The 23485-nt window shown below is 40.1% G+C and overlaps 1 protein-coding gene across 1 annotated transcript; it reads right to left on the bottom strand.

Annotated features, from left to right (window-relative positions):
• Positions 1-3051: 3051 nt before the first annotated feature.
• Positions 3052-22845, bottom strand: Ldhb (lactate dehydrogenase B). The gene is made up of 8 exons (XM_020160480.2): positions 22687-22845; positions 19495-19629; positions 13266-13383; positions 10761-10934; positions 8472-8645; positions 6537-6654; positions 4593-4716; positions 3052-3414 (listed from the first exon to the last, which is right to left on the bottom strand). The coding sequence occupies exons 2-8, from the start codon at positions 19621-19623 to the stop codon at positions 3247-3249; spliced, it is 1005 nt and encodes a 334-aa protein (XP_020016069.2). The 5' UTR covers positions 19624-19629; positions 22687-22845; the 3' UTR covers positions 3052-3246.
• Between the last annotated feature and the right edge of the window lie 640 nt (positions 22846-23485).

The following is a 23485-nucleotide window of genomic DNA, read 5'->3' as shown; positions in this document are numbered from 1 at the left end:
GTTTCATCTGCTCAAGGCTCACCATTCTCCCTTCCCCCAAACACCACACCCTGAACCTTAAAGGTACATAGACTTCTTTGTTGCCTTGCAATTTCTTAATGTAAATGCAATCAAATGTAAAACATAGTTTCTTTTCCCCAGTTTTGTATTTACCATGCATCTTTCTGTATTGAGTGCAGACTGTGTGCTCTTTCTTTCATAAATGGAATAGTATTCCATTGAATGAACAGATAAAATTTACGTAAGAGGCATCCTGGTAGCCTCCTGTCGTTCTAGTGCTGTACGTTGAACTAATTCTCCAGAATGGTACTGAGTCAAGAGGCATGTGCTTCTGCCTGATAATAAATATTGCTAAATCATCCATCACAGTGGTTGTACCAATTCATGCTCTTTCCAGCAACTTATGACTTCCACTTCCTCACTGCTCAGTGGGTTTTCAAACATTTGGAGTTTTCAGCATCAAGAAAACAACAGCAACAACAAATAATGGTGAAGGTGCACAGAAAAGGAGCCCTTATGTTCTGCTGGTGGGAATGTAAGTTAGTGCAGCCACTATGGAAATCAGCATGGAGTGCCTCAAGAAACTAAAAATAGAATTAGCATAGGATCTATCTATAACAGTCCTGGGTATATACCTGATGGAATCAAAGTCAGCATACAGTAGAGGCATACGCCTCCATGTTTATTGCAGCACTATTCACAATAGCCATGCTGTGGAATCAGCTTAGGTATCAATGGATGAATGCATAAAGAAAATGAGCTATGTACACACAGTGGAGTTTTATTCCGCCATAAAAAATTATGTCATTTTCAGGAAAATAGGTGGAACTGCAGATCATGTTCAGTGAAATAAACTAGACTCAAAAAGCAAGTGTCACGTTTTCTCTCATATGCAGAATCTAGATTAAAAAAAAAAAAAGACATAAAGGTAGAAGGAGGAGGAGGAATGGTTCCAGCAAGAGGGGAGGCATGAGAAGGGATGATGGGGATGAATATGATCAAAGTACACTCCATATGTGTACGAAAAGGTCATAACGAAGCCATTATTGTGTGTGAGTATATGTGCAATTCTTCAATTAGAATTGGAAAACAACTATTTTCCTATTCTCTTCCATGAAAAATGGTCTATCAGTATACTTTTAATTTACATTTATGAAGTTAATTTTTCATGTTTAATAGTAATTTGGCTTCTTTTGACTAGGCCTGCCTAGTCATATCATGTTTTTCCCACCCCCCCATGGCATTTCCAAAATCAATTTATAAAAATTCTTGGTCAGACATGGTGGTACGTATCTATAATCCCAGCTACTCAGGAGGCAAGATCAAGATCAAGACAATGGGAGTTCCAAGCCAGTCTGAGCAAAAAGTTAGCAAGGACACATCTCAACCAGCAAGCCAGGCATGGTGGTATGCACCTTGTGAAGTGTTACACAGGAGGCACAGGAAGGAGGATCATGGCCCAGACTGGCTCCAGATAAAATGAAAGACCCTATCTGAAAAATAACTAAAGTCAAAAAAGACTGGGGTTATGGCTCAAGTGGTAGAGTACCTGCCTAGCAAGCATGAATTCAAACCTCAATGCTAAAGAAGAAAATCTTACACAAAGTGGTTCACCCTTTGCCTAAAATATAAGCTGATGTTTTCCCCTAGTTGGATATTATCTTTAGATGTTGCTTAATTAGTTTCTCCATAGAGAAAGTTCTCTGCTCTGCGGTGTAACTCAAGCCTTCTTTTTAACTCTAGATTTTGAATCTAGACAAGTGCTTCTAAACTTCAAAGTCATGACAGGAGGTACTGTATTTCCTTTTAGAACTTACATGAGATTTTTTCATTCTGCAGGTAAAGCTTTGATGCCTATAGATTTGTCCTAGTTTAGGATGTGAGGCATGTGTACTACACTCTTGTTTCCATTTATAATTTTGGGTTATCTTCCACTTATCTAAATCCTATTTTCTAAATTATTTCCATGCAATCTCTCATTCCACAAAGATTTGCTTTTAAAAACTGTCATGGCTCTTAGGATTTTACCACAGCACTGTTTCTATGAGGACAGACATTTGGAAAAGCCTCCAGGAATTGTAACTGCATTGAGGGCAGAGGTGTGACTGGCATCCAGCTATTGGGGGGATATCATGGGTTTTGCTAAAACATCACAGTGTGATATAGCCTCCACAACACAGAATCATCCTGTCCAAAATGTGAGTAGTGCCAAGGTTAAGAAACACTACCTCATGGGAAAATCTTCAAAGCATTTGGAATCACAGGCACTATGTGTTAGCCACTATTATGACCAAGCTCTGTGCTAAAAGTTCTAACTTTTTCACTTAACTTACACAACTCATATTGAAGAAGGATCATTATGACAGTTCCATAAGTGAAGAAATTATGGCTCAGGAGTGGTTAAGCCTAGCTGTTAACCTCCCAAGATCACAGTTAATGACAGGGCTGGCACTCAAACCCTGGTTGATGTGAAGCAAAAGTTCCTGTATTTTATAATTTATTAAGTTTTTTGGTAGTACTGTAGTTTGAACTCAGGGTTTCACAATTGCTAGGCAGGCATTCTCCATCAGCCTCCCCGCCTTTTTTGTGGAACTGTGGTTTAAACTCAGGTCTTTGTGCTTGCAAAGCAAGAGCTGTACTAGTTGAGCCATGCCTCCAGTCCAAATGATAACCTGAGTCCTAGATACTACATGCAAGTTGGAAACTCCTGTTAAAGAAGTCTGCTGCATGTTCCTCTCTAAATTCCCATATTATGTTGTCTTCCTTTTAGAATTAAAATGAACTTCCTTGTAAAAATCATACACACTGACATTCATTACAACTTCTCTATAACCTTGAAATGGTAGCCATATTCTCAGGACAACAGACACAAAAGAAGCATGGAACATGTTGTGACGGAGAATTTTTGTACTTCTGGAGGGAGGAATACAGATGATGGAGTACAGGTGAAGCTGGAAGTTAGGGACATTTATAACACGTGGGAAGAATCATTTGCAAGATTGACTAAAATCTTTCAGAAATCATCAAAGAAGGAATTCCAGAAAATACAAGCACACTCTAATAGTTAATTTTATTTGTTCAAGAGCTCATATTGCAAGCATTCAATCAAGTCTGGGCTTTGATTCTGTGAGCCCAGATCACATATTAGGGAGGAAGCAACTGTGACCCCTGAACATGGATGAAAACTAAAGGCTCAGTTTTAATCACATTAGAATTTTTCGATTTCTACAGCCTAGAACTCAATGGTCACAGGTCTTTTAGGTCCTTCTGGATGTCCCACAGGGTATCTGCACTTTTCTTGAGCTGAGCAACCTCTTCATCCTTCAGCTTCTGGTTGATAACGCTGGTTAGTCCCCGGGCATTGAGGATACAAGGAAGACTCAGGAAAACTTCGTTCTCAATGCCATACATGCCCTGAAAGCACACCACAGGCACTGAAGTTAAGATGTAAAGCCCCGAGTAAGAGCAATCAGAGCAACTATGCTTGAACAGAAAGGATCAGAGGAAAGGTAATAAGCAAAATTCTCTAATTTTCATTTCTTACTGGTCCCATGTCCCCTGTACTTATGTTTTGAGATAGGTTTTATGCATGGAATATGGGAACTTACTCTATGATAAAAGTAGCTAGTTATAAGAAAGTAATACACACTTTTATTGAACTTCACTGAATAGGTTTTTATTGAACATTGCTCTCCACTTAAATATACTTTAGTCAAACTTGATATATGAATTTTCAAATTAAATTGCTTTCAATTGTGGTTCTTAATGGATAACTTCCCATGAAACTAAGTTTCTTAAATATTTTTAATTAAGGAGAGAATTTAACAGGTGATAATAGGTAGTAGGCAGTCTAGGAGGTGCTAAAGCCAGAGTAGCTAAAAAAAAAGTACAATTTCTAAAACACTACCTGTTTGTGTAAGGTAATTTATTCACAGGGTCAAGTTAACTACATAACTAATCATACTATTTAATTATATCTAACAAGTTACTTTAATTTTTAAAAACTTGGTTTCAGAAAAAAAATTTCTATAAAAAGCAGAATAAACACATTTCTGTGCATGCACCCTAACACAGCAATTACTCAATTATTTCCATACTTCCTTTTGCCCCATTACTCTTTCACAATTTATACTGACCTGTGGAAAATGAATCAGCTGTCTTACATTGTTACACAATTTTGCTTTGTTTAATTAATTTCAGCTTAACTACTTCTTATGTTTGTCCCTTAGTTTTTGAATTACACTAAATTTGCTAAGGTGTTAAGTGCTACATTTAGTTCCTGACACCAACTTCACATGAACCTGCTGTGCCTACTGAAATGATCATGTACTTTAAAAATGTGCTGAATAGGATTCAGAGTGAATATTTAATTTCCCATAGCCTACAAGAAAGAATTATAAAAAATAATTGGATGTTTTAGCTTCTGTGAGTTTTGGGCTGTCATCCTAGACTTCTGTTAGAAAAGGAAAAACATTTACACAAAATGTTGAGATATGCAGAAATAATGGTTCACTGTAATTATCTTATTCTGCACATGAGTGTATGTCACATGAGCAACAAATCACATCAAATTCTGTACTAATTACTGTTACCTTCACCATTGTTGACACTGGGTGAATCCTGGAGAGATTTTTTAGCATGGACTCAATGAGATCAGCCACACTTAACCCAATCGCCCAGTTGGTGTACCCTTTCAGCTTGATGACTTCATAGGCACTAAGGAAAAACATAAATCATAAAGGATCATTCAAGACAGAATTCCTGGGCTTGACTCCTGCTCTGTCTCTTAATGTTGGGCAAATTACCTGCTCCTGTATTTTTCTTTAAAATAAAGACAACAGTATTACATAATTCATAACTGTCCTATGAGTGTTAAATGAATTAATACACATATAAAATGCATAAAACTGGAAGTAATAAATGCTAGGCAAAATATCATTTAAATTGTTTATTTTATAAGTGAATATTAGCCAGGCGTCGATGCTCACACCTATAATCCTAGCTACTCAGGAAGCAGAAATCAGGAGGATCGTGGTTTGAGGCCAGCCTGGACAGGCTTCAACAGACCCTATCTCAATACTGAACACAAAAATGGGCCAGCCAAATGGATCAAGTGATAGATTGCCTGCCTAGCAAATATGAGGCCCTGAGTTCAAACTCCAATACCATCAAAAAAATTTTTAAATGAATATTTGCAGTCATAATGGTAAAAATGTACATTTTCAACCAATGTAACTGACTCATACATGTGACCATTTCCAACCATGTTAAGGAAATCAGGAAGCAACAAAAGTAAAGAAGAAAATACGCCTTGGTTGTGAGATCTCACATGCCATGTCATTTAAAATACTATGGTCAGCTAACTTAAGAAAAAAATGATGACAGCATCTTACCTGGCAATTTTCTGAGCATGAATTATATACCTCAAAGCCTACAGAGTGGTACAGGTACGTGGGAAGCAGAGTAACACTCACCAAGTGTCAGGAAGTTAGGGTTTAATGCCATCTGACATTGACTAACAGACCTTGGGCAAGTTTACCTGATTGAGCCCTACTTTCCTCATTTGTAAAAGAGAGATCATGGTCATTGAAATTCTAAAAATTTTTTTCAACTTTTAAGATTCTTTTTCTCCATATACACATCAAATTCCTCAAAAAAAAAAAAATAGAATTGAACTGAACAAAACTGCACCATTTTTGAGAAATCAGTTAAGTCTTACTGGAAAAATTCTCTGTAAATACTTATTGAACGTGTATCAGTTAAGTGTGTGTCCATGAATGTGTGTTTCACTAATTTAATAATTAGTCCATGAGCACACGACTTTTCAGAGGAGAAAACAGATTCATCTTTAAGTGGGTCCATGAAGGCTACCGCTATGGTCAGAGCCAGGATTTGAATCCAAAGCCACACTGTTTTATTTCAAAATGACACCTTATTAAGTGAGCATGATGCTCATAAAATAGGATGGCTGATAACAAAGAAATAGCTTCATGAAAAAGAGTGAGGGGATAGCAAAAGATACTTACAAAACAGCTCAAATACGTTTAGCAATCTCTCCACACAGACTTATTTTTATTTATTTATTGATTGATTGATTGATTGATTGCCGGCACTGGGGTGTGAACACAGGGCTTCATGCTTGCTGGACAGGTGCTCTTACCACTTGAGACACTCCACCGCAAATGAGGACATTTTTACAGGAAGTATGAAACTAACAATGTTGAGATTTACCTTCCTGGATGAAATCAACCTTCTTTGCTGACAAGAGGCAGCATGGAGGTCCTTCCTCTCATTTGATAGATAATTACACGTGTATCTCTACAAAAGACTTTTCTCTAGAGAGAAATATTTGCTTTCCCAAGGGGACCAGCACAATCCTGATCAGTCTCAATGAATCCTGCCTGCTTTCCCCAGATAGCAGCAGCATCTTTACTGCAGTAAGAGTTTCTCTGAGCAGGCAGCCATGGAAATGGTTTGTAAGTTTATCTAAGCAAACATGAAATTCATCATCTTAATTCCAGCTCCCCACCACCTACCTCTCAACAACCATCTTATGCACCTCCTTCCAGTTCTCACTGTCATTGTCTGTTCCCATTTCTGGATTCAGTTCCTGAAGAGAAACACCTGCCACATTCACTCCACTCCACACAGCCACTGTGGGGGAAAAAGGCAAACATTCCAGATGTTACTATTTTTTAAAAAATCTTTCCTTCGTTCAGCTTTCATCTCTGATGCAAATTACTGAATGCCAGCTGGAACTGCTCCAATGTCAAGTGACACCAGTTTAGTGCCTTGCCCCGAGGGGACATTTGGTCTGACATTTGCCTTCAAATAGCAACACATCTAATATTTAACTTCTAACAAATCTGCTACAAATACGAAATTCTTTGCATTTGTGAAATTGTTAAGAAATTCTAATCTGGGGCCATCTTCAACTTTTTTCTTTTGGTGGTACTGGGATTTGAACTCAGGGCCTTATAATTATTAGGTGGACACTCTACCACTCATGCCACAACCCAGCCCTTTTTGCTTTACTTATTCTTCAGACAGGGTCATTTATGCCTGGGACAGTCTGGACCCTGATCCTCTTATTTATGCTTTCTGCATAGCTGTGATGACAGACCCACGCCACCACATCTAGATTTTTATTGGCTGAGATGGGGTCTTAGAGACCTGAACTGATAAGATCTCTTGACCTCAGGAGTAGCTAGGATTACAGGTGTGAACCACCACACCCAGCTTTCATCTTAAACATCTGATTTCAGGAATTTCAAATTCTCCTCTTGCTTTTTTTATCCTAATTAAACAAACCCTCTAGGCTAAGACTCCCAAACAGTGTAATTATACCAAAATACAGTATAATTTTGAAAGTGCAATAATATACAAATATGGGTATATTTAATTTAGGAGAGAGAGTGTCAGAAAGGTCTACAGAAACAGGCAGACTACCTAGACCTAGATTATGTGCTCCTTGGGGACTGGTGGAGGAGAACACGACAGACTCATGAAGTCTGAGCAAAGGCACTGGGAAATCTACTGTCATTTATCAGCTATAAAGGCAAAGCCACCGTGGCCAGGTTAAAACCCTCTTTGGTCCACACTTTCTGCTAAGTCAGACAAAATAGGGTATTCCTATAATCTTTCATGAAAACTATGTACTCATACCTAAGAGAGAATAATTTAATTCTCTTTCATTTCATGTAGCTAATACAGATTAATATGGAAATAAGCAAAATATGTTTTGAGGAAAATGACACAGTAGTAAAAGAACAAAATATTGGACCATAGTCAGATACCTTCTGATAGGATGCTGTGAGGTGACCCCAGCATCACTACTGTGCTATTTATGCAAAAGTACATAAGTTTAACCTAAGCATGAGTTAACAATCGACAAACCTACACTGGTGGACATTCTACAAAATGCCTCCCTGATCTTCAAGTGTCAAAACAAAGATGGAGGAACAAACAAAGATGACAAAACAAGGATGGAGGAAGCTATTCCAGACTGAGCTGTGAAAGGAGACAGAAATGGATGCAGCATGTAGTGTTGTGATGGGTCCTGAGTTGGGAATAAGACTTAGGACATCATTGAGATAGGTAGTAATATCTGATATGAACTTGGGATTAAACAATATGGAATCAATATTACATTTCCTGATTTTGATAAGTATACTGTGGTTATGAAAAAGAAAACCCTTGTTTTTAAGAAATATACCCAAGGAACATATGGAGAACAGAGCAGATGACTGTGATTTATACTTACTGAATCGTGTTAGTATATATAGGTAACATATAAAAAAGAGAAAATAGTAAATAATAAAGAAAATTGGAAAAGAATGGGAAACTTTACCATTTTTGAAACTTTTCTGAAGTGCATCAAAGTACATAAAAATAAAATTTGAAGTCAAGCAAAAAACTTAGAATGGCAAGCCAACACCACAATCACACAGTAACTATTTTCTATGTTTTACCACTGGAGTCTCCGTGTTCTCCCAGGATCCACCCATGGCAGCTGCTGGGATGGATGCCAAGTTTTTCAGCCATAAGGTAGCGAAATCTAGCAGAATCCAGATTACACCCGCTTCCAATCACACGGTGCTTGGGCAATCCACTTAGCTTCCAGGTAACATATGTAAGGATGTCCACTAAATAGGGTGGAAAAAACACAGGTTAGAAGACCAAAACTGACTTCAGCTGCTCCGCGAGTCAGTCCTCCTTCCACACATCTCCATTCTCCAAAAGGAATGTCACCAGAAAGATATAAATATATAATTTTTTCATAGCAATGGGTGAAAGAGAAACTTTGAAGCCTTAGTAAGTAAAGATTATAAAGTGGGAAATAAGCAATGAATTTTGCATTCATACTGAATTCATTACCTGACACAAGAATACATAGGAACCTCAAAGATTAACTGAAAATTGAAAGAAAGAAGAAAAACGGTTGAAGGAGACCCTCCCAGGTTTCCACCAATCCTAACAATCCCATGATTGTGACAACTGTCATCACAAACCAAAAAAGTCATTTGCTATAAATTAACAAGGCATGCTGCTATACATTTTCTTAGACATGAGATATTGTTCAGTAAATTATTGTGAAAATACATGATATTAAGTTTTCTACTATTTAATGACAGAGCACCTATGACATAACCCTTGTTTCAGTGTGGCACAGTCTCACAATTGCAGAAATTTTTTTTATCATAGCTCTTACAGATGAGCTGTAAAGAGCAGGCAAGAGTCTGGAAAGAACTCTGACTTCACCTATAGACTGTGGCCAAGATATCTTTAAGGACATTTTGAACTGGATAATTCGTCTTTCCTGACAACTTCGATTTGCTGGAAGCAGATCCCTGGAGAATTAATTAAGACTGTGAAGCTATACTTAGAAAGTTACATCATCAGTTGGTGACATCTGCCTGAGGCACAGGACGTGGGAACTTATTAAGGCACTCTAACTGCCACATATGTATTTTTAAATAAGACTAAAGTATTTAGTAAGCCCCAAAGTAGATCTGTAGAGAGTAAGAATTACTGAGCTAGTCTCTGCCCATGCTGACCTGGCCTGTCAGTGAACTGTAACGACTCCCCTGCCATTGATTCACTGTATTTGTCTAGATGAAGTATCAGAGATGACAGTTTTATCATTCATCCATGAATCTTCTATGTTCACAAACACGGAGTAAGTCTGATGGCAAACTACTGACAAAAGAAATGTGAAACTGAGTGAATTTTAGCCGTTTAGGCTACCTACCAAAAGACAAAATTATAATTTAGTTGAAAAATCCTAACTGGCTTTACTTTCCATTCTAAAGCTAAGCAACACTTTTTTTCCGTAAAACAGAGTAAGTGTCCTATTGGGTTAAGCAGAAAAGTTTGACTTTATAAACAGAGAAAAACTGAGGAAAAAGAAACAAAAGAATAAAAAAAAAGACTGGCCTTTCAAAGTTGCTTTCCTTGTAAGGTGGAAACAGAACAATAGAAAAAATAATTTATTGTTTGATGCCAGATTGCTTCAGATTACTCTTGCATAAAGATTAAAAGAACATGCCAACTAAAACTGACTTGATAGGGAAAAGTGGTTGGTATCTCTGTAGTCCTGATTTATCATATCAGACAAACTGGGTGATGTGGAGTTTTGGCATGAGTGACTTCATTTTGATTTTCAGCCTGGTCTACTGGGACCTTGTGGAGGAGTCTAGTCCCAAACGATGGCCTCTTGTGGTTTCTATTTAAATGGCTTAAAAAAGATAACATTGTTTCCAGTCAGACATTTTAATGTTTATTCTGCAGATGTATTTTAGTAAGGAAAAGTGCTTTGAAGTCATACCTCTTGGTATTAGCATGTATCTGCCAGCAATACAGTTTTCTACTTTTAGTCTGATTTGATTCTAAAGAAATTTAGAGATAAGGGCACTAGAATGGGTTTTCTCCTATCCGGAAGGTCAAACATGTTAAAATGTTTCTTAGAAACTGAAGCCAATTCAGAAGTATGATTCCCTTCATATTGTTCACTCCCAAAATAATCTCTACAACAAGCCCAGATGAAACTGCATTATATAAGCTCTTCTTATATTTTTAAACATTTGGTATGGACACTACCCTCCATCTGTTTTGCAAACACCACGCTTTTGCTCCAGTAACAGAAGACACGTGAACTGCTCCTGTTAGTGAACACCAGGGCTGCTTTCAAGCCCAAAACAGCAAGCATTCCCCAACCATGGAGCTACAGAGAACTGAGCCCTTGAGTATGGCCCATGCACCTGGGTTGGACACCACGATGATGATACAGTCGGGGCTGTACTTGACGATCTGAGGAATGATGAACTTGAAGACGTTCACATTTCTCTGCACCAGGTTGAGACGACTCTCCCCCTCCTGCTGACGCACGCCTGCCGTTACCACCACGATCTTAGAGTTGGAGGTCACGGAGTAGTCTTGGACAAGAGAGGGAGAAACGGTACTTTAAATACACCTGTGCATCAAAACACACCCGATATGGCATGTCCTGCCTGGACCTAACTGCACAGAGCTTCTGGAACTTATATGAGAATGAAGTTTTCTGTACTGAAAGGTTTTGAAATATGCCTGCAACCACTTGTATTTTACAGATAACTGACACAATCCGACTATACAGCTGGCTCAGAAAATGAACCAAAAAGATAACAAAGACCCTAAAATTGTTTCCAGCTCAGAAATTCCTTGGAATTTCAGTCATAAAGTGAAGCATAAACAGTAAGGTCCAATAGGCAGATTTACAGCAATAAGAAAAAAATCAATTTTTAATTTAGTAAAATGAAAAAGCAAGAAGTGAAAAGATCCACTTTAGGTTGCTTTGTAGGCATATAATTCAATGTGTGAGGAGTAAGGAAGAAACTGTTTCTTTTTGGCTTAGGAACAAACACTTAAATTACTAATACTAGATATTTTAAGTGAGATTATTCACACTCTCAGCAGTGTGAGTTTCCCTGAAGAGTATCTTATGCTTTTTTAAAGGCGCTATGTCCTATTCCAAAATACAGACACTAAGGTTTGACGTGATCATTATCCCCAATAACAGTAGATGAGTCACATAACTAAACTGTGGCTTCTGACAGTTATTAATACATCTGTCTCTCAAAACAGAGTTCATAATGGCACCCATATCTCCCAGGGTTAAAGTGAGGATGCGGTAAGATGAACCCACAGAATGCTTCCTGCAGTACTCAAGAGTGGTACGGGTTCAATAAATAATAGCTGTTATTCAGCTGTTTCTGAAAGGCCCTCAAGTTACTGGATTCAAGCGCAAGGAGCAATCTGCCTATGCTAGATTCACCAGTGCGAAGAGCTATTGTCTGTCAGGGAACAGGGGAGGGAGGATGATGCTGACGAAAGCAGAAATGTAGGCTGTGCCCAAATTGTGAGATCTGTGTAGGACCTGCTTATGGTTTTAAAATGAACAGGCAAAAGTGTATAAAAAGACAAGAAATCTTTTAAAGAATGGAATGCTCTTCAGCTTTCATTCTATTTTATGCATGTATTTATTTATCTTGAAACAGGGTTTTGCTATGTAGCCCAGGCTGACTTAGAACTCTTGATCCTCCTGCCTCAGTCTCCCAAGTTCTGGGATTCTAGGTGTGCCAACACTCTTGGCCAAACTTTCTTTTTAGAAAAACATCTGTTAGGGGAATAAAAGTAAGTAGTGTGGTAGTATGGAGTATGGAACACAGGATGGATTCAACACACACTCCTGGCATGAACATGTCAACTTGCTATGTGCACCTATGAGCAAAGAGGACAGAGAAGTGGCTTCTAAAAGCTGGCCTAGAGGAGAAAATGGTACACGACAAACACGATTGTTATTTTCAGGGCTGGTGGAGTGGCTCAAGTGGTAGAGCACCTGCCTAGCAAGTGTGAGGCCCTGAGTTCAAACCCCAGTGCCACCAATTTGTTATTTTCTCCTAGTGATATAGATCTATGATCAATTTGGGCTAACAGACTCACTTCTAGGGACTGTCCATGCACAAGGGGATGTAAAACTGATTTATCAGGAATGAAATGTAGAATGTCACAGCAACAATGATGTTTTAAATGAGAAAGGGAAAATTTACAGTTAGACGAGACTTCTATACTATTTGAAGAAACTACTAAAACAGATCATGAACACTTTGTTACTAACAGTCACTAAAATAATTGTCCCCAAATTTTAACAATTCCTAATTAAAAAACCAGTTTAGGCTGGGGATGTAGCTCAGTGGTACAGCACTTGTCTAATAGGTGTGAGGCTATGGATTTGATCCCCTGTACCACAAAAAAAGTAATATTAATAATGAATTTAAAAAAAAAGTTTATTATGCTGTAGGATGCATTCCAAATGTTTTTGGAGGGGAGGAAAGTGGTACTAGGGGGATGAACTTGGGGCTTCACACTTGCTATGCAGCTGCTCTACCACTGCAGCCAATCCACCAGCCCTTTGTTTGTTTTGGTTGTCTTTGAGATAGGATCTCACTTTATACCCTGGCCAACCTAGACCGCAATCCTCCTATTTGTGCTTCCCACCTATAAGCTGGGGTGACAGGTGTACACAACTGTACCCAGCCATGGGTTGAAATGGGACCTCATGAACTTTTTGCCAGGGCCGGCCTTGAAATGCAATCCTCCTAATCTCCATCTCCCAAGTAGCTAGGATTATAGGCATAAGCCATTGTGTCCCACCCAAATGCATTTTTATCACAAAAAAAAAAAAATTGACTCCCAATTAACCCACTCCTGGTGTGAAATGAAGCTACCTTTGTCTGCCACAATTTTGGACGTCTGCAGAAATAAGCTGCCATGCTGCAGATCCATCATTTCTCCCTTGAGCTTGTCTTCCAGAACGTCCACAAGGGCAAGTTCATCAGCCAGAGACTACAAACACAAAGGCAGGGTTAGTACCCCAACCCACGAGAGGCTTCCACTCACAATCCAACCCAAAGAGACCATCTAAATGCCTAAAATCCTCCAGAATTTTACCTTGGAGCTGGGTACCCGACCAGAATTTAGTTAACAAGTTACACATATGCTTTAAGAGCATGTAGACAAGGATTCCTTATCAAACCAGCTTGGTTCCACAGTAGGCACAGAAGGGAGTGTAAGTCTTCATGCTGGCGGAGATGGTGGTTTAACAAAACAAAAACAGAGAGATTCATCCTGACCCAGAAACAAGCTTGGGGTCCATCCTGTGGTCACCCCAGGTCAGAGGGGTTTGGCTTAAATTACTGGGGGTGTGAGTTCACTTATAGTAGAACTCAAAGCCCTGGATGAAGCCTGGATGTTCAAGCTGGCTCTGAGCAGCTCAGTTCTCTTGGTGGAGAAATGCTGGGAAGCTTGTGAGCGGCGGTGCCGGCACTGGTAGGATTTCCACACATGATCAACCCAAAGGTTAATCTTGTCTAATCTCAGAATTCTCTTTTCTCTTCTAATTGTCATTCTTTGCTCCCCAGTCCAAAATAAACTCAAAATCAGTAAATATACTACTTAATCATTTTTGTTTTCTTTTTGGTGGTACTGTGGCTTGTACTCAGGGCCTTGCACTTGAGAACTCTACCCCTGATCCAAGCCTCCAGCCATTTTTTGCTTCTTTTTAGTTATTTTCAGATAGCATATTATGTTTTTGCCCACATCGGCTTTGGACCAGGATCTTCCTACCTCTGCCTCCCACATAGCTGGAATTACAGATATGCACCACAGTGCCCAGCTTACACTATTTAATCTTGATTTAGTATAATGACATTTTGTACTCTTAATTTTTACATGAGTAGTGGGAGTAAAAACCAAACAAAATAAAGAATTCTCCCTTTTAGAAATCAAGTGCCACTCTTCAGCAAGTCCTTCATCTTTTCTTCCTGTAAAACCAGGAGGAGTGGGTATCGATACAGACACCCCTGTACAGTTTTTCACCTGCGAAATGCCTTTATCTTGTAGAAGCTCATCATTTACAAACTATTTAAAAATTTACATTCCTCCTATTGACATGCCACAAGAGTCCTTGTTCCTACTGTCTTTAGGGCTCTTAAGCAAAGCAATCCGTTTTAATAAGACATACCAATTCTGGAGTCCACTTAAAAAGGCAAACACTTTCTCTAAGGACAGTAGTGTGATCAGCTACCAGGTGAAGGATGTTGTTGGGAAAAGGTAGGTCACTGGGGTTCATGAAGCACTTCAAAGAGCCAGGTAAAGTAGCTCAGGTGGAAGCGGAAGTGTCAGAACAGCTCAGCCAGCAGAGGGAGAAGCAGAGAGGCAAGACAGTCAGGAGGAAAGCCAACCTACTTAGCTTGCTGGACACCAAGCAGGTGCTGCTTCCTGCAGCACCCACATTCCCCAGGTGCTGGAATAAGAGTGACTGGCCACACTCAGAAAGGGAGTTACAACAGGCTTGCTGTAACCTTCTGAGACCGAAGCCTCCTTGGGACTAATGGGCTCCCAGGCCTAAGCAAGTGAACTGCAGTACTTGTAAATTTTTGAAGTGACTGATCTTTGAGTTGGTGAGTGCTTAGAAAATTCTTTCTCATTTCCACAGTCAATCCTCCATCTCCTGGGGATTCCAAATCATGAATTCAACCAGAAATTTTTAAAACCTACAACTATAGGTACAAGTAGAAACTTCATTTTTTTTTTTGTTATTCCCTGAACAATACAGAACAACAACTATTTACACTGTATTAGATGTTATAAGTAATCTAAAGGAGATTTCACCTAAGAGGCTGAGCAATCTCAGACTTTGATATCCACGGGGGTCCTGGAACCAGTCACCCAAAGATACTGATGGATGGCTGTATTCTAAATACTAGCACTAATTTTTAATCCATTGTTTTACTTAAACACGTTTCAACATTTTTAAAACTGTTTTGTCCTTTTGTAGCTTCTGACAAGATCACACAAAAAAATCCTCATTTGTGTTTTCTTCAGTCCTAAATTAACCCAACACAATTTAATAATAGCCACCACATTCTGTGAGGGACCAAGTACCAGGAATGCCAGTCTTATTTTAGTAACATCACTGTATGCTCCTGAAGTCAACAGGGCAACACAGTTCAGTGCTTAAGTATAAAACAGATATCTCAGGATGTCAGATCCTGTCTCTTTGTTTTAATGGGTGCTGAGATTTGGCTGAGAAGTGAATGCTTAGTTGAAAGAAGGAAGAGTTCGAACATTTAAATATATCTAACCATAGCACTAATTTAGTTGGCCAATGCACAAAGGACAGAGGCACACAAATAGAGGGCATGTGGCCAAGCACTGATGCTATTATTTTACTTAAATAAAACTGCCTCTGTATTCCCAAATTTCATAGCCTATAAATTCACCATGTAAATATTTCATGTAACCCCTAAGCTTATTTAAAATTGAGACAATAAGGTCTAGATAACTGCAAAAGCAGGCATCTTATTAAGGAGTCAGTTCAGTTAGAAGCCAAGGATGTCACTGCTAATATCTGCCTTTTAGTCTCAAGTCTTGTGTGGACCAGACAGCCATCAGTCCTGCCTCATGGTCCTCTTAATCAGTCACTGCCACCAATGTCTTTGCAACTGATGGCTGCATTTTTATACTCAAGTGTTTAGTGCACATGAAAGTGTGTGGGTATATAACCTTCTCAAATAATTAACCAAATGGACAAGTATCTTTTATTCAAGAATTTTTCTTCCCCTCCAAAATGCCAACATTGCTTTATATTGAACACAATTTGGGCTCATTTCAGGCATTTAATCTATTCTCTTAAACCTTGCACAAATAATTTTAACTATGTACTACTTTGAAGTCAAGCTCTGCACTGCTAAAACTACTTTGCAAACATGTCTGGAACACTGTTCCTCTGAAGGGTCTTGCTGTGCTGTGTTTGGGAAGGTGGTTACGTGGCTACAATTGTGGAAGGGTAGACACTCAACCGAACACAGCTGGACCCAGAGACAAAGGGTTTGTGACAGTCTGGTCTAGAAGCTCTGCCTGACCCTGACAACACAACGGGGTTGATATTCAGATCCAATATTCAGGAGCCTGAGGTAAATTATACTTGGCATTAGCAGCCATGAAAAAGTAAAGTTAGACAAATTCAAATGCAATTTATCAGTAATAGCCAGTATATTCAATTTAATACATTTACTAGTGAATATGCCAGACATTATTCTACTATTATCAAGAATAGAGTCAAGAAAAAAGCCCAGGAGCCTTTGTTGTCATGGGATGTGTAAGGAAAGGAGCAGGAATTAAACTAACAAGGTAATTTCCATTGCAAAGTGCTGTGACATCCACCAGGAAGGGTGATGTTATTGATACTTGGCAATCAAGTCCTGCAAAGGTTATGCACCTGGATGACAGAAAGGACTTAACCCTGTAGTTCATGGAAGAATCTTCCAGGTGAAGAGCAAAGCAAGTACTAGGGTTTAAACAGTGATGACCTTGGTGTTTGTGAGAAAGAGGACAAAGGGTGAGAGATGAAGTCAGCAATGGCACTATCGCATCACAGTGGAACTATGCTGTGATGTTGCTTGGAAAGACAAACAGACAGATCTGTGAAGCCCCACAGAATTTAAGTAGGGAAACATCACATTTCTGCAAGTTCCCTAGGGCTATTATGTGAGGTTGGGGAGTGGGAAAAGGATTAGCAGAACATGACAGAGTCTTCCTAGTGGTGGGCACCTTTCTGAGTCTAGTAGGCGTGCGCCTTCTCAACCTTCTAGGCTGCAACTTTGACCACCTTCTGGGGGCCCAAATGGGTCCTGTCTGTGGAATCTTCTTAGTCAAGCTGCCTAGCCCTCGTGCCTTGTGTTAGTTTTGTTTCATTTTGGCCCACAGGTTTCAAGAAGAAATCAAGTAATATACAGACACCTACCTGACTGGCATTGTTTTCCTTTCTCTATGAAACTAGTGGGGTTTCTAATCTTTACTAAATATTAACACAACTTCAAACCACTTTAATCCTTACCCATTTAAAAAAGATTTTTGATATTTTTAGATAGTAAGTAGTTTTGGTCTTTTAATCTTTTTTTGCCTCCATGCTGGGAATCAAACCCAGGATCTTATGCCTGCTAGGCAAGTGTTCTAACACGGAGCTACAAATGGTCTTTCAACAAGGCAGTTATTCTTCCTTACTTTGTATTTATGCTTTCAAAAAATATTTTTCATTAGGCCAGGTGTGGTGGTGTATGGCTGTAATCCCAGCTAAGCAGGAGGTGGGGCTGACCCTGGAGAAAAAGCAAGAAATTATCTAAAAAAATAAACTAAAGCAAAAAGGGCTAGAGGTATGGTTCAAGTAGTTTAGGTCGAGTAAATGCATTTTCGACTTATTTTTCAACTTGTGGGCTTATGAGGATGTAAAGCAAGGAGCATCTGTACAGCTACTACCTCTACCAGCTGTGCCTGATATACATATACATATGTATGTACTTATATATAGAGAGAAATTATATCACCATTTCATGGGAAAACAAGGATATGAACAACTCCCATCTCAAGACTGTTTAAATGTAGCTCAGTGATAGAGTGCTTGCCTAGCACATGTGAGGCCCCAAGCTCGATTCCCAGCATCGTGGGGAAAAAAAAAAACTTAAGCTTTGCAAATAGAAATATGCTTGGCTAGGATTTCATCAGGCAGCTTCCACGTAGAGTACAAAGGCGACAGTGTGCTCTATTGGGCAGGACAGCCTGTTTGCTTTATTCCTGCTTTCTTCCCTAACTCTCTTCCTACATTTAGAGCAGCCATTAAAACAAACAAGGAAATCAATTCAGCAAGGTAAATAAGAAAAGGCCTTCATTCTTCAACATCCTTGGAACTAAGGCAAACTGTCACTTGAACTACAAGAGTAAATGTGCCACCAGCCAAAAGTCTACAGAGGAATACAGGGAAAGTAAGGGATTTTTAACTGGGAGGGGGAGATAGATTTAGATTGCGTTTACCTTTATTAGCTATGTTATTTGTACAAAGGGGTTTCATTGTGCTATTTCCACAGCTGGGGAAAGCACAGTCTTGAGAAGTGAGAGGTGATAAAGGCATGGTGGCAGCCTTAAAACTGGTGTTGAGAACTGCCTTGGTTATGTAAGAATGCATCCTGTTCTTGGAAAATGGACACTGGAGGGTTGAGATGTGAGGGCATGATGTCTGCAGTGCAGCCCAGAAGAGGGGAGGAGGAGAGAAAGGAAAAAGAGAAGAGGAGAGAGGAGAGGGAAAGAAAGGAAGAATAACAAAATGTGAGGATCAGTAAATCTGGGTGATGTATATCTGGAAGATTTATCTTTTTTTTTTTTAACTATTCTTGCAAAATTGTATAAGTTTAAAATGATTTCAAAATAAACATCCTGTTTAAAAGTTTGGGGGGATGTTACCACTCCTCACAAGGCTACTACACAGTTTACTTCTTGAGAACAGAAAGGACAGAGGGCCCTTTGTAGGGAAGTCTTGCCATCACCCTTTATTTAACCAGAGGATTCAACCCAGCACCTCCAGTAAGCACACAAGCTCATGCCACACGCCTCACAATGTGATGCCCTGAGAGGGGCATGACATCACCCAGCACATTTAACCTAAACCTAATCCCAAGGAAACATTAATTATAAATTGAGGCACCTTCTATAAATGTCAATGTCATGAAGGACAAAGAAAGTCTGCAAGAGTTCCAGATTACAGAAGAATAAAGTCATGATTAGTGTATGAAATATATGATAACTTTGGATGGAGCTGAAAATGGCTCTAAAGGGTATGATTCTGACAGCATGGAGAATGTAAAATACACTGTATACATACCAGTACATCAGCAATGCTGAGTGACTTTAGTAGTTAAGTCTAGTGTGGTCACAGGGAAAACAGGGTTCTCTTAGGAGATACACACTCAAGCATGTAAAGGTGAAGTGTCAGGAAGTGCACAACTTCAAATTGCTCAGGAACAGAAAAAAAGTCTTTTAAAAACTGCAGAATCCTAAAGTACATTAAGAGATTGCATACTCTTGCTGAAATGATTTGCCACCAATGGTGTTCTTGAAACATACCTTCCCCAAAATGCTGATAGCACACGCCATACCAACTTGCCCAACACCCACGACGGTGATCTTATTGTTGGGGATGCCTGTCTCCTCTTCTGCTACAGGTACAATGAGTTTTTCCTTCAGGGATGCCATTTTGCCCTGCAAGGGAAGAACCAAGACAGGATACCCAGTGTTCACGTGGGAAATTTGAATGGAAATCACCCTGAAGATACTACTGTTGCAACTTTGAAAGAAAATAAGACTTAAAAAGACGCTGATATTCTAGAGCACAAAATATATTTTAAGGAAAGATGTGACCCATTTAACAGAGGGTATAATTGAGGCAAAAACCTACATGAAGCCTCAGAATTAAGATTCTTCCCAGCATCCCAGGATTCTATGGGAGTGTTTATCAAGTTGCGACCAGTGGATTTGCAACGGTTTTGTTGGTCTTTAAATCCAATTACTACCTAAAAAACTTATTTTTTTTGCTCCTATAACAAATTTATATGTAACAATATAAATTAGTTAACTCATATTTAAGTTTGTTAAAAAAAAATACTGGCCAGTTATTAATATAATGCCTACTACTAATGCTCACTATCACTCTCGGAAGATAAAGACTGGTTTAAGACTTTAAATCTCACATAAACTATGTCACAGTGTACTGGACATACAGCATATGCTTAATAAATACATGACAATAAAAGGGCTATGAGTGGTGTTTGTGCAGAATATGCAAAAATATTACTCTGAGTTTCTTTTAGTGTACCTTGGAAATTACTCGGAAGGTGGGCAGATATTTAATACGTTTTCCTTTTGGGGGTACAGGGGTGTCACATTAAAAGAATCAGCGTTTGAATCAGTTTCTTTCCAACCATCCAAAATAAAGCAAAAAAAAAAAAAAAGTAAGTTTGAAAATAAAACTCAAACCTGGTGTGAAACATTTTACACAGTAACACCAAATTTATCTCTGCCGTCGGATAAATTTTCTGGGTAACTAAAGCAAATGGCAAAACTTACTGAAATGAACTTATTGATCGCACAGCAATTTAGTACAGAAAATATACTGCTCTGCCTTTTTTTTTATTATCCTACTATTGTTGTTCTTGGGGTACATTGTGACAGTGAAAAAAGTACTTACAATGTATCTTAATTAGATTCACCCCTCCATCATTCTCCTTTGTGCCCCCTTCCCCCTTCTTAGAATACTTTCAACAGGTCTTTTTTCCATTTTCATACATGACTATATAATATTCCACCATATTCACCCTCCTACACCCTTTCCTTATGTCCTCCCCCTCCCACTGGTACCAGCCCACAGACAGGAACTGTTTTACCTTCCTGTCCTCCATTTCTGAGAAAAGACATTTTTGTTTAAGATAGCTATACTGGGTGTTTCACTATGACATTTCCACATACATTTGTATTATGTCCAGAATTGATTCATCCCCTTTATTTTTCTCTTTTGTACCTTAGTCTTCTTATGTGATTTCAACACATTTAAAAATTCTATAGTCATTCTTGTGTAGAAAGTACATCCCAAGGGTAGAGACCATGAACTTACTTTTATTCACAACTATCACTTACTAACTAGAGTAACTCATTTTATGGCTATTATTTTAGTTTTTCACTTTTTATGCTAGAATCTGTCACATGTGAGGCTACTCTGTTTCAAACTAACCCACTCTTCCTGGTCTTGTTTCTCATTTGCAATGGATTAAGAAAACAAACCTCATTCAATAATTGTATATGGGAAGTAACAGGCCCACCGCTGGAATAAAGTATCTGAATTGAGAGACAAGTAGGTAACAACCAACTACTTTGTTTTACAGATTTTTTTTTTTCTAAAAAAGTGTTTTCTTCAGCCTGTTGATTACTGAGAGATTATTTTGCTTTTACAGTTTTCTAGTGCATGCTAGGGAGAAAAGACAAAATCCCTCTCGAGGGTTCCAGATGGATGTCCTTAAAATGAAATTCAAACATGTCCTCCATTTGAGCAGAATCACACGAATGTCCCATCTCTTCTGGTTACAAAAGCCTAGCTCTCCCCACTCAGGTTTACTTTTGTTAGTTGCCTTGTGATACTTTAGATATACACGGGCCCCAGCAAACAGTGGAAAACTAACATCCAGGAACGTTGATACAGAGGGGGTGTTCTGACGGTCTCTCTGGGTAGCTGCAGAAACTGAAATTGAGAAAATCGGCTTGTAGAGACTCTGCAGAAGAGTGCTTGCCTTTAATTATAAGAAATGAGAAGAAAATGGTTTGCCCAGGCCTGTACAAAGAAGAATAACAAACAGGAGGAAAAGCGCCTAGGGCTTTCAGTCCTTCATGTCAATCATCCTTGTAGCAATAAGCCACTGGAAATGAAGCCAGCCATGCTTTAAGTTCAGAACAAAGACCCTCTTTGAAAAATCTCTCTCTTTCTAAACTTTAAAACCCCCAGGTTTTGCCATCTGATTCTCCCACGAAATGAGAGCCAGGCTCCCCTTCCCCCACCCAGCAAGTCCCTCTTGCAGCTTCTCTGCTGGCTGCCTGCGAGCCTCCTCCTCCTCTTCCTCCCGCAGGCCCGCCCTGCGGCTGCTCAGAGGGTCACGAGGCGAAGCAGCGCCACAGATCTCCCAAGATCAGATCTCCCGGGCAAGTGTGGGCCTTTCCACTCGAGCACCCGAGGCAGGCGCAGCAAACAAAGCACCTGACATCAGAAGCCAGGACCGAACTTGGAGTTCAAGACCAAACTTGCAAAACTGCTAACGCCTTCCCCCTTGTTCCAGCAAAGGCAGGGAGGTTTCTCCAATACCCTGGGGATCCAAGTTCAAGGCCGTCCAGCCCTTGAAGGCCACCTGGTTCCTGCCCCCTCCCCTAGCTCCTCGGGCTGATGTCCCAGCTCCCCAGGAAGTCCCGGGGTGATGTGCCCGCCCGGCACCCATCAAGGTCACGGTAGGACCGGGTTTTATCTGTAAATGCACCAAATCACCGTCCTGGAGAGCACAGGCCGGGGACAAGCCCGTAGAGATGCCTAAAAAGCGTCCTGCTCCCTTGGCTCGGGCGCGGCCCGCGGCTCCCGGCCTCAAACCCGGAGGCCCACGTCGGGATGCTCATGACTACAGGCCCCAAAGGACAGATGTGTATTCTGCCCTTCCTTCTGCCTGACTACACGTCCCACCCGGCCTGTCTGTGACCAAGGATTCAGGGTCCTGGGCTGTGACCTACCAGGGGAGAGAAGGCTCCGAGGACCAGGGACCAGCGTGCAGACAGGACAAAGTCAGCTGCGCGTCTCCTCCCGCGCAGGAGCTGCAGGAGAGAGCAGGAGGCGGGGCCCCACCCCACCCCCGCAGCCTCTTAGGTTTCTCTATTGTGATTGGAAACCCGAGCACATCCACCCCTCCCCTCGGCTCGCTCAATCCACTTCAAGGTCAAGGGCTCAGGAATGCGTGTGCGCTCGCTCTTCTCCATCCCAGCAGGTCACCTTCTGGCAGCTGGGGCGGCCTCTCTCCCTGGCAGTCTCACAGGTCTCAGGCGCTACTCTGCAGTGGCCGAGTTAGCTCTAAAAGCTGCCTCTTTCTGACTCTTCCAGACTCTCACCATCTTGTCTGGATTAGATTTGGTGCAAACAGAAATCTTTTTAAAGTTGCATTCCATTCAACTTTTGGAGGACATCCAGCTGGGATGTGGCTGATGTGTCCCCTGGAGTGGTCCTGATGCTTCTGAACGTTTTAAAAAATACACTGACTTTTGGTCATCGCCATTTTTCAGTTCATTGGATGAAGCAAGGACAATTTTTTGTTGTTGTTCTATAACTTAATTCAACTAATACACACTGATTGCTCCCTAGCTGCAGACAAGGTCAGGGAACCTGGCTCCTCTTCTCAGGGTTCCTCTACAAATTTGCATGTTCTCAAGGGCAAACCTTGGCTTGGGGGTTGGGGACAATGGAACCACTCGGTGAGATGCAGTTTCTCTGTTAGTCCCTGCATTCCTGTAAACTGGATGTTGACTTCTGTGTATCTTC

The sequence above is a fragment of the Castor canadensis genome, chromosome 6 (genome assembly GCF_047511655.1).
Source record: "Castor canadensis chromosome 6, mCasCan1.hap1v2, whole genome shotgun sequence".
In the NCBI taxonomy this organism is placed as follows: Eukaryota; Metazoa; Chordata; class Mammalia; order Rodentia; family Castoridae; genus Castor; species Castor canadensis.
This window is presented reverse-complemented; position numbering and strand designations above follow the sequence as displayed.